At 35.5% G+C, this 11,723-nt stretch overlaps 2 protein-coding genes across 2 annotated transcripts; one reads left to right on the top strand and one right to left on the bottom strand.

Moving 5' to 3' along the window:
- Positions 1–373: 373 nt before the first annotated feature.
- Positions 374–6,628, top strand: LOC11446780 (DEAD-box ATP-dependent RNA helicase 36). Its single transcript, XM_003596040.4, has 6 exons — positions 374–1,084; positions 1,930–2,252; positions 3,295–3,498; positions 3,583–3,664; positions 5,707–5,805; positions 5,971–6,628. Exons 1-6 carry the CDS (start codon positions 488–490, stop codon positions 6,205–6,207), a joined length of 1,542 nt encoding a protein of 513 aa, XP_003596088.1. The 5' UTR covers positions 374–487; the 3' UTR covers positions 6,208–6,628.
- Positions 6,629–9,642: 3,014 nt separating this feature from the next.
- LOC112419413 (uncharacterized) lies at positions 9,643–11,723 on the bottom strand. Its single transcript, XM_024777064.1, has 3 exons — positions 11,662–11,723; positions 9,940–11,012; positions 9,643–9,761 (listed from the first exon to the last, which is right to left on the bottom strand). Exons 1-3 carry the CDS (start codon positions 11,721–11,723, stop codon positions 9,643–9,645), a joined length of 1,254 nt encoding a protein of 417 aa, XP_024632832.1.

The following is an 11,723-nucleotide window of genomic DNA, read 5'->3' as shown; positions in this document are numbered from 1 at the left end:
TACCTTACCCATGGCTTACCCTTTGTAATATAGGTTATCTTCGGGTTTACACCCTGTAATTTTTTTTCTTTCTTCCGGATACCCTCTAACCTGCCATTTTCAGATTTTTTTTTTCTTCTAAAAATTTTAGTTTTTTGAATGGCCTATTAGAGGGATATTTTGAAAAACTATTTTTTTAGAGGAGATAAATAATTTTTTTTTTACAAGGTATAAACATTATTGTCTCCGTGAACTTAACTGAGTTGGTAATGACAATGCATAATATATTACAAAATTTGAAATTCAAATCCTATACACCATTAAAAAAAAAAAAATACTATTAACCCAAAAATACGATGACCAGTTCAAAAACATCAAATTTTGAACTTACCCTTATTTTCCTTTTGCAAATAAAAGACGTAAACCCTAAACATACATTTTCCTTTTAGCTGCCTCCTTCTGCCTCTTAATTTATTTTTCAGCACTGTCTTCTTCTACTTCATCAGTCATGGAGCAACCACAACCCCTTGTAGACCAAAATTTTCCACTCTTTAAACCATCTCGCAAACCTTCCATTAACCCTACACTCCCCATTTCCAATAAACCTCAAAACGACGTCGTTACACACGAAACCCTTAATTCAAACCCCGAAAACACCACCGCTACATTCTCCGATCTCGGCCTCTCCGAATGGGCGGTAAAAACCTGCAAAGAACTCGGAATGAAAACTCCACGGCGCGTGCAGCAACACTGCATCCCTCAGATTCTAGCTGGCCGTCATGTAATCGGAATCGACCAAACTGGAAGCGGTAAAACAGCGGCATTTGCGCTTCCGATTCTGCAGCGGCTTGCTGAACATACGTTTGGTGTGTTTGCGCTTGTGGTGACGCCCACGCGCGAGCTTGCGTTTCAGTTGGCGGAGCAGTTTAGGGCGCTTGGTTCGTCGCTTCGGCTTCGGATTGCGGTGGTTGTTGGTGGTATGGATATGCTTAGACAGACTAAAGAGTTGGTTGCTAGGCCGCATCTTGTTATTGCTACTCCTGGGAGGATTAAGGTTTTGCTTAAGGATAATCCTGAAATTGCTCCGGTTTTCGCCAGGACTAAGGTAATTGGTTAATTGATTATGATGAATTTGGTGATAACTGTGTTGTTGAACTTGTTTTGATGTGCTAATGAAATTGATTTTAAGCCGTGTTTGGATAAACAACTTAATTTAGCGCTTATAGCATTAACACTTACATGTTAGGCCTTATTTGGATAGACAACTTAACTTGCAAGTAATATCATAATTGCATCTTATGATAAGAGCTTATGTTTAAGCTACTGCTACAGCAGAAGATAAAATAAAGTTAAATTTCGTATAAACTATTAAGTTGTTTTCAAAAGCTATCTTGGAGAGCTTGTGATAATAAGCTGGAAACAGCCTATGAACATGTTATTAGCTGTTTTAGTAAGTGTTTATGGCGGTAGATAAGATCAAATAATCCAGTCCAAACAGGCCCTAAGTTATTTTTATAACACAAGATAAAAAGTTAAGTTAGTTCTATAACTATGACAAAAGATTAAAGGAAAAGCCATACTATTCCCGCATAAGCTAAAGGCTATTTTCATAAGTTATCATGACGAGCTTCTGGAAATGAGCTGAAAAGAGCTCATGGACATGTATATACATTTTTTGTTTCTATAAGCTCACTCAAGTAGTTAGTTAGTCACACAAGTGCTAAACTCAAATAAGCTAATCCAAGCAGCTCCTTACCCAAGTGAGTACAAATCTATCCATGATTGGAATATAGAATCTCTTTTGCATGTGTATGTGTTAGTAATCAAAATTGGATAATGTACTTGAATGGTTAAATATTAGAAATAATTTTGCATTGCTTTGTTTTAAAACATAATTAATAGATTAAGCATTATTATGATTATGCTGATATTTATGCATTGCTTTTGCAGTTTCTTGTCTTGGATGAAGCAGATCGAGTCCTGGATGTTGGTTTTCAGGATGAATTGAAATTTATATTTCAGTGCTTACCAGAAAACCGGCAAAACCTATTCTTTTCTGCAACAACAACTAGTAATTTGCAAAAGTTGCGTGAGCGTTATCAAGATAAGTTGTATGCCTTTGAAGCTTATGAAGGGTTTAAGACGGTTGAGAACCTTAAGCAACAGGTTGTATTCATCCCTAAAAATGTGAAGGATGTATATTTGTTGCATATCTTGTCTAAAATGGAAGATATGGGTATTAGGTCTGCCATCGTCTTTGTCTCTACATGCAGGTATCTTTCTATATGATGTGTTTGAATTTTTCATAACCATTTTTTGTTACATGTATTTTGGCATGATATTCATTTTTATTCTCAAGTTCATAACTCTTTTTTTTGGGGTTGCTATAGTAATAGAACCATGTTGCCACTTTCACTTTTTAGAACATTTGATTAAACAACCCTGCCTGCTATTTTTGTTTTTTTTGTAGCTTATATTGTACTTCTGTCTTTGATTATTTTATTTTTATTTGATCGTTAGGCTGTTATGTGTTTGTCTTCACTTCCCTCTTCCTCAGTGTCATTGTAATACCAACATGATAAAATTTGATTGTGTTAGTTTTGCATTTTCCTCTGTTTTCCCCTCGTTTGTTGTGGACAGTTTATTGGCAATAACTAGATATTATTAGCATTCTCTATGATTCTGAAGGACAATAAACACAGTTTCAAGCTTTTGGTTGTTGCCTATCCAGAGTCTAGTCTAATAATTAAATGTTTGTTTGTGGATGAGATCGTCTCTCATTAAATAAAAGCTTTCATGATGTGCCGATTTTTTTGATTTGAAGTCCAGCATTGTAATCTTGGTAGTAGGCACTTGGCGTTTTGATGTTCCCTGCTTGTTAGTAGACATAGGGTGCAAGTAAGATTTCTTTCCTAAAATATGGGATACCCGTCTTTCAGCAGATAATGTGGACCATGGTTTACTCATTAATAGTTGGAAAGAATTCTGTGTTACTTTTAGTTAATGATTTAAATATAAAGACGAGTTTTATTTAGTTGTATTCTATAGCAATTTTTTCCTCTGTTGCCTTTTCTACTTGTAGCATATTATAGTGGAGGAATTGGTAGAGTTAATCTTTGGTTCTGTTTTTACTGTTTATTCTTGGACATCAGAACTATTATTCTGAGTCATGCTTGCTTACTCTTGGTGTTGAAGTAGGAGGTCTAATGGTTGAATCCTTTATGACGATTATAACTAACAGATTATCCTAGGCAATTATATGTCCTTCTCTTTGTCTAAATATTTGTAGATACTCTAACAGTTCCCAAATTGCAGAGATTGCCATCGTTTAAATTTAATGCTGGAAGTGCTTGATCAAGAAGCTGCAGCTTTATATTCATTCAGATCACAGGCTCAGAGGCTTGAAGCACTTCATGACTTTAAATCGGGAAAGGTTCCTGTATTACTAGCAACTGATGTTGCTGGCCGTGGTCTGGATATACCTACAGTTGACCTTGTTATCAATTATGATGTTCCAAGGTTACTTTTCTTTTCCAAATTTGTTTTATTATTTGTTTACATTTGAAGCATTTGATGAAACAGATTTCGGCTATTCATATGTAGGTTTCCAAGAGATTATATCCATCGTGTTGGTCGTACTGCAAGAGCAGGTAGAGGGGGACTCGCTTTGAGCCTTGTTACCCAGGTAAGAGCAAACTTTGTTGTTTTTTATTTTCTATTTCACTTCTGATCACAAAACTTTCACGTGGTTTTCAATCCATTTCCTATCCCGCCCCCCGTTACATTTTCTGAAAGCAAATGGACACACCCTTACAAATTTCTTTCTTTTGTTTGAAGTCGAGTCTTCATTCATTGAATGCATTGGTTTTTTCCTTGTAATTCTCATGTTGACTGGTTGCTACGTCGGCACCATTTGTATGTTGAACATTGCTTCTCTGTCCACCCTATATAAATAGATAATGGAACCCAAAGCCAAGAAATTAGATGTCATGGTGAAAAATTTCATAAACATGATGAAAAATTTCAAATTTTTGGCTTGGAAGCCCTGCCATCTCCATGCATTCTTTATATCAAGTCCAGCTTTGGCTCCCTCACAAACATTACTGTGAAATAAATGTATTTAATTTTATGTACCAACACATACATCATGTTTAGGATCTCAATTATTCTAGTTGGATTCAAATGGTTATTTTTTGCGAACTCATATCCTTAAGGTTGTTAATTGATGAAAGCGGGACTGTACCGGCAAATTGTTTAACTATCTACCCTTTGGCTTGGCATGGTCCTTTGTTCGTCATACAATTTAGTTGTTAAAATTGAACCTTATTTTATTGCCTATGTACAAAATGGGGCATGTCATGCAGATGACAAGTGATTGCCTTCTTTGTCTCATTTATATATTCCTTATCCTTATTTTTACACTTGCACTTACATCCGTTCAGACATTAACCTTTTTGGGTTAAAGTGGTGGATCCTTCTGGAAGTTATCCAAAGCATTCACCACTTATCCCTTCCTAGTTACTTGCTATCTTCTAAACTACAAGCTTATTTATATCTTGAAATTTTGAACATCTACATATAATGAGCAAGTCGAGTCATTGCAGCTGTTTATTTTTTTAATACTGATATTTGGATATTATACTATGCACTGAACTATTCTAGTTTTTGAAGTGTAGTTATGTAATGGTGTTGTAGGGAGATCGATCTTAAAGATATTTTGTTAAAAAAGAAAGGATGATTGTGTGGTGCTGTTTTTTTCCCCCTTTTCGAACATTTTCTACTTGACAGAAACATAAGAGTTATTGATTTGAGATGTTTAACCAGAGTTAATTACCAGTAGATTCTAAACTTTACTTGTTGAAAAAACCTAGAGGGTATGTTTGGATCCCCTATGCTGCTGGTGGATTCTCAACAACTGAATTCAATATCGAGACCTTGGCTTTGGTGATGTCAAATGTCCTTTCCGTAGCTTTAAAGAGGTTTACAAGACTTTTCTTAAACTGTACATGTGTCTTGGTGGAGACCCTTGAGTATGCTGTAACTTGCATCAAGATGTTCTATCAACAATTGATTAGTACTTCATTTATTTTCAAACCAAATTGTGTTCAAATCTATGGTGTCTTCTGCAAATGCATCACAACAGAAACCGCTATTATTCATAAATCATACATATGTTCCTCTTTACTAATTTAATTTCAATTCTTTACACATGAACTTCGGCCAAGAGAAAATTATAGTTAATAGGCATATAGGTTGTTCAGATACATGTCTGGATTTGGGTTTTTTGAAATATTTAAGATATTAGTGTTTTATTGAGGGAAAGTTTTAGGAAGTAGTTTAATGGGAAGATATTAGGAAAGTTATGAAGTGTTTTATTGGGAGGGAAAGACCAAGTTCTCTAATTTTTTGAAGGGAGAGACCAAGACTCTCGAATTTTTTGGAGGAAACTGTTGTTTGCTGTATCTATCCTTGATTTTTTTGGGGAGGAAACCAGATCTAACTTTGTAATTAAATTCTGGCCACTGAACCAGAATTATTCAATAAAAGCCAGTATTCAATTCAGTTTCCTAGTTATGATTATGTTAGAAACTGGTATCAAATTACAATTTAACTGTAGAAACTGACCTTTACAACAGAAATAGAATTACACTCACTTTATAGAATGCACACATTTTAGGATTCTGCCATTTGTTGTGCATTGATTTCCTCTTTTGCCACCATTTGCAGAATGATGTTGATCTCATTCGGGAAATAGAGACCCTTATTGAAAGGCAACTTGAAATGATTGAATACAAAGAAAATGAGGTCCTTTCTCTCATGAAAAAGGTATGTTTTTACAGGTGTAGCTTGTCTGTCTAAGCATTGAATTGCATATTAGATATTATTTGATTCTAGCTTTTTATTAAAATGATAATTATGTGCTATGTAAGACTTTTGATAAAAAAAAAAAAAGAATCCCTAATGACTTCTTTACTTTGTGATGCATTGCAGGTTTTCAGTGCTAAGAATGTTGCAAAAATGAAGATGATGGATGATGGGTTTGAAGAGAAAGCGAAAGAGCGGAAAAAACAGAAACTGAAAATGCTAGAAGAGAAAGGATTATTGAAGCAAAGAAGTAAGAGAAAAAGAAATAAAGAATTTCCAAAGGGAAATAAACAGGAAAAAGTGGAATTGGATGCATCAGTAGATTTAACATCACTAAAGAAAAGGAGTAAAAAGAGAGAATAAGTTGTTATATCTAGGATCTAGTACCTAACATGATTGTTTCTCTAAACACGAAAAGAATTTGAAGATTGTTGCTCCAAAAATCAAGGATATCAGACAAGGTGAGATGTATTATTTTTTTGGTGGTGAAAGGCGAGATATATTAAAGTGGACTGAGAGGAGCAAAGTCCATAGTAATGTTTCACACATTTTTGTATCACATCTTCTATTGATGTGCGATTTTGGGTATCGCAAGATATACTAACATTATATCTTAGGAGTTGAGTACATTGTAATAGTCAACCGGCGACAAGCAGTACAGATTTTGACTTGGTAAATTATTAGCATTGTTTTCCTCTTATAATGTTTAGGTTTTTATGTGGTTTCCATTGTATTATTATTAGTAGCCGAAAGATTAGCACTTACGTGCATCTTTCCTTTTTCAGTGACGTGTATCTTTCCTTTTTCACTCCTTAAAATATCACCCTTTACCCTATACTATACTATCATGTTTTCACTTCAATCAAATTGAGAATGCACTTGATAATAATAGATTAATATCCACGAACAAGAAATTATAATTGGGTATAAGCTTCAAAATTATGTGGTCAATGACAAGTCCTGAAAATGTGAGGTAGACGTATTTTAAGTCGGAATAACAAAATCTCTGCTTATTCATTCTACTCTCTTTCTCATGCCTAGACACATGATAACTGGCAAGTTTTAGTTGATATTTAGAATTGGCTTAATACATGCTTTGGTCCCTTAATTTATTTTTGGATTTTATTTTGGTCCCTTAACTTTAAATTGTCTCAAATTGGTCCCTTAAGTATGTCTCCGTTTACCAAAGTAGTCCCGTACGTCAGTTTTTTCCAAAAAACGTTAAGTTTGTCAATGTTGGCATTACACGTGAGCCTATCATTTGATGAGATGGAAAACCTTGTCAGCAGTATAAAAGGGTAAAGAAAAGAGAAAATTAGGGTTTTGTTTCTCCTTCCTCACCCAATCTTCTCTTCCATCGTGACATCCTTCCTTCCTCCTTCTCCCACCATTCTTTTTCTTCTTCATTGTCCAGAATCCAGCTAAAAATGTCGAACCACACTACAAAAACTCAATGGGTTCATGATTCATCATATGCATCTGGTTCGGTTGGGTCTAGTTTGAGAAGAAGGTCAGTACCAAATTGTAGGTGTGGAGAAAATGTTGTCATTCGAACTGTAACTGATGCATTGAATCCAAATTGTGGGAAGAAATTTTGGGGTTGTAGAAACTATAGAAATTCGAGTGACAAAGGATGCAGTTACTTTAGGTTAGTTGACGAAGATGATGTTATGGATGAAAGGGATTTGAAGATTGAAAAACAGAAGTTGAAGATTGAAAAGCAGAAGAAAAAGAAAAACAAGTTGAAGAGTGATTTAGCAAGAACAAGGAAATGGTTGATAATGGCTTTAATTTTTGGATTTGTATGCTTTGGGATTGTGTTGGTCTTAGGAACAATGTTAGTTTGCAAAACCACATCCATGATGAGTGGAATTTATTTGAAATAGGGACACAAATGTATTTTGGTTTTGCTATGAATGAATGAATGTTTAGGTTGATTATAAATGTAATGTACTGATGAATGAATGTAATGTGTAGTGTTTGATGAATGAATGAATGCAATAATTTGGATGAATTATGTTTTATTGATGTTCTGTTTAAACACATATGTTGATAGGAACCTTTTAAGATGATATAATAGTGTAACTGGAATTGGTATAAAATGCTACAATTAAGTTGAATTGAAACTATAACTTGGAAAAGGGCTATAACAGAAACTGTATTATAGGCTGCTATAAGGCATTAAAAAGTGCTTAATAGCACATCATTCCATATATTAATAAGTGCATTACAACAAAGTAGTAGCAATGTTACAGCACTAAGTGCTTAACAGTTAAAAAGTGCATAGACATTGCTAACCAAAAATAAAGTCAAAAGTGCTTAATAGCACATATTACATCAGTTAGTACTTAATAGACTACTTAATACCAGTTAACCAAAAATACATTTAGAAGTGCTTAATAACACAAATTACATTCCAAGAGACATTCACAATGCTTAATTTCTAAGGCTGAGATGCAGACCCTGCCCCTGCCTTCTTTGACAACCTCTTTCCTTTCTTTTGTGCTTGTGTTGGTTGAGTTGCAGCAACTTTGTCCACATTTTTTCTCTTCCTAGGTGATCTCATTTTCTTTTGGATTGGTGCCTGAGATGGTTGCGTCTGTGACTGAGAAGCTTGTGGCTGACCTAGTTGTGCTTGATTCACATTCTTTCTCTTCCTAGGTGATCTCATTTTCTTCTGAATTTGCGGTTGAGATGACTGTGCTTGAGAATCTTGTGTCTGTGACTGAGAAGCTTGTGTTGCCTGTGCTGGTTGTGCCTGAGAAGATGATGCACAAGCTGTTTGTGGCTGAGAAGATGATCCATGTGCTAGTTGTGTCTGAGAAGATGATGCACAGGCTGCTTGTGCCTGAGAAGATGATCCATGTGGTGGTTGTGCCTGAGCAAATGATGCCTGTGCGGTGGTGGAGGTAGTGTGCATGTTGATTTGTTGTGTCCAGTTTGCTTGCACCTACTACACTTAATTCCATAACTGGCTCTCTTCATCTGTTTGTCATCTCTCATCAGCTCACTTGCATCCAATCTTCTCTTCGTTTTAGGTCTACCTGATTGCCTTTTCATAGGTGGTGGTTGAAGATCAGTGCATTCTGTGGTCACCCATAGATCTTGGCCATTTATTGGGAAAATGTTGCTGGAGTAACATTCTGCATATTGCTCTTTCTTGAATATTGATGGCACATAATCAGCTATCTTGTAATTTTTATACTTCATGCAAGCAATGGCATGACAGCATGGCAGTCCTGTCAACAACCATTTCCTGCAATCACAAATTTTGTTCAACAAGTTTACAGCAAACTTGTCTCCAGTCTGTGACATATGTGTAACCTGGAAATCATCATCTCCACCTTGCCTACATTAAGGTTAACATCATATTAACACCATATTTTACCAGATGAATATAAATAAAAGCAATGATGTATTAAGTAACTCATACCTTACTAGCCAGTTATTAGTATATGAAGATTCCTTTTCAAGTTTTTTCTTGATATTTGGCAGCACCTCACCATCAGCATACTTTGCAATTTTCTCCCTATTGAGCTGCCACCTTTCCATCACATACACTCTGATATCCTCCAACATAGACACCACAGGCTTTGACCTTGGAACAACAATAACAGAGTTGAATGCTTCTGATATGTTATTTACTAGTGTGTCATACTTTGAATCACCTTTAAACATTGCCCTAGTCCAGAGCCTTGGTTCAATCTCACACAGGTAGTTAAAGGCTTCCTCACTTATTTCCTTAATTGTCTTCATCTCCCTCTCAAATTCACTTCTATATGTTGCCTTTGCTGCCCTTCACATCAAATCTTTCAATTTTTTCCCAGTGCGTCTCTTCCTAAAGTTGTTGTAGAGGTGTCTGACACAAAACCTCTGCTCAACTCCAGGAAGCAAAGCATCAATTGCTGGAAAAAGTCCTTGTTTAGCAAAATACAACAATTACAGTTAACATATGCAATTAATTACTAAATATAAATATTTGAACATATTCAAGAAAATTCATTAGTTAACTTTACCTTTTGCTGATCACTAATTATAGTGTAAGTTTTGCAAAGTCTAGTGCCACCAAGATTAGCTATGAGAAGCTCCAAAAACCATGTTCATGATTCTTTATTCTCTCCTTCCACGATAGCATAAGCAATTGGAAGTATTGGTCATTAGGATCCATTCCAATTGCAGTCAATAGCATTCCACCATAAGGGGTCTTAAGGAAACACCCATCAAGACCAATTATAGATATGCACTTGAAGAAACTATCCCTACACCCCTTAAAACACACATACATTCTTTGAAAGTGAGGACAAACTATATGGTTAGGAGATTCTAGGTCAGCTTCAGAACCTACATAAGGGGTACCAGTAATGGTTACAGATGATTCTGGATTGACTCTAATTAATTCTTTACCATAATCATGTAACCTTCTATATTGCTCTCTAAAGCTACCTTCAACAAATTCAACTGCATAGTTCTTTGCCCTATAAGCCTTGTATTCGTTGACATCCATTCCCCACTTCTGTCGAGCCCTCTGCATAATTGTAGTAACACTTAGGTCCCTATTCTCTCTAACCCTTGTGTGTAGTTTAGATCCTAACCATTTAGAGTTCATCATCTTAATTTTCCACCCTAGTGCACATGTATGCTCCCCTATAATTTTCCTCAATTGCCACGTTTCCTCACCTTCAATTTTACCACAATACATTTCCCATTCACAACCATCACCTTTGCAAGTTACCCTCATTCTCTTCAAGTCATTTTTTTTAAACTTCAAATCTCTAGCATTCTCAACAGCAAAAGTTCTAACAGCAAGCTGAAAATCAACCTTAGTCATAAATAAAGTTCCCACCTCCCATTCATACTTTTTCATACTATTTGGCATCTTAAAAACTGGAAATTGTGGATTTCCTGCATCATTTTCATCACTGTCAGACCCACTCACAAGCTCATCAGAGTTGTATTCTTCCAGATCACTTAATCCCTTGTCCTCCACAACATTTGATTGGCCTACTTCTCCTTCATTGTTAACAGATCTCCTAAAATGTTCAATTATATCATCTTCAAAGACAGGCTCTTCACTTGTTTTCTTCTTCTTAGGCCTTCCTCTTCCTCTCCTATTGCCAGAGCCTCCCTTCTTCTTTTTCCCCTTCTTAGCAGTACCTGATCCCTCACCTCTTAAGATTTTAAGTCGGAATAACAAAATCTCTGCTTATTCATTCTACTCTCCTTTGGATGCTTAATCAAGGCTTGGCCAAGTCAACTTTGATCCAAGCTCAAGAACATCTAAGGTAGGTACTCGTTGAATATCTAAATGACTACCAACGAATCAAGCCTATAGTCAATATGCTATTCACAACTGGTGACTCAATCTCTTGGATAATTAAAAACGATCTTTGATGGTCTCCTTGATGAATCCAAATTAACTTGTTATTGTGGTTCAAAACTGTTGTTGAACTTGAAAGTATCAACTAGTAGTTCTATCTTTAACTTACACCTACTTATTTTTTTAGGAGTATTTTAGCAATATTACATAAGCTAGATTACATAAGGAAAATTACTTTACTCTTTTGAGCTCTCAATTTTCTAATTTGCATATTCATAATACAGTATCAGTCACATTTTCATTCTTGTGAATTCCATTCCATTCCTGCACTTTCTAGGGTTTTATTCTTGATTCTTGCACTATCTCTACATCATGCTATTATCAGTGATATCTCCGCCTCCAACTTCCAATATCGATTCAATCTGCTATATTCATCCAAGTGAAGGTCAAAATTCAGTGGTTGTTACTATTCCATTGAATGTATCTATCTTGTAAACTACCTTTCTTGGTCTAGATCCACTCGACGAGAACTTGGCGCCAAGAACAAGTTATCTAATTTCAT

The sequence above is a fragment of the Medicago truncatula genome, chromosome 2 (assembly GCF_003473485.1).
Source record: "Medicago truncatula cultivar Jemalong A17 chromosome 2, MtrunA17r5.0-ANR, whole genome shotgun sequence".
Taxonomy (NCBI): Eukaryota; Viridiplantae; Streptophyta; class Magnoliopsida; order Fabales; family Fabaceae; genus Medicago; species Medicago truncatula.
This window is presented reverse-complemented; position numbering and strand designations above follow the sequence as displayed.

What these genes read in the sequence shown, in the direction of transcription:
- LOC112419413 (XM_024777064.1), bottom strand. Translation starts at nt 11,723, where the DNA reads ATGAAATTAGATAACTTGTTCTTGGCGCCAAGTTCTCGTCGAGTGGAT. An exon ending in GTGGATCTAGACCAAGAAAG is followed by an intron (nt 11,013 to 11,661) that starts GTAGTTTACAAG and finishes TAAAATCTTAAG; the next exon opens with AGGTGAGGGATCAGGTACTG. An exon ending in AATAAAGAATCATGAACATG is followed by an intron (nt 9,762 to 9,939) that starts GTTTTTGGAGCT and finishes TTGCTAAACAAG; the next exon opens with GACTTTTTCCAGCAATTGAT.
- LOC11446780 (XM_003596040.4), top strand. Translation starts at nt 488, where the DNA reads ATGGAGCAACCACAACCCCTTGTAGACCAAAATTTTCCACTCTTTAAA. An exon ending in GTCTTTGTCTCTACATGCAG is followed by an intron (nt 2,253 to 3,294) that starts GTATCTTTCTAT and finishes CCCAAATTGCAG; the next exon opens with AGATTGCCATCGTTTAAATT. An exon ending in CTTTGAGCCTTGTTACCCAG is followed by an intron (nt 3,665 to 5,706) that starts GTAAGAGCAAAC and finishes CACCATTTGCAG; the next exon opens with AATGATGTTGATCTCATTCG.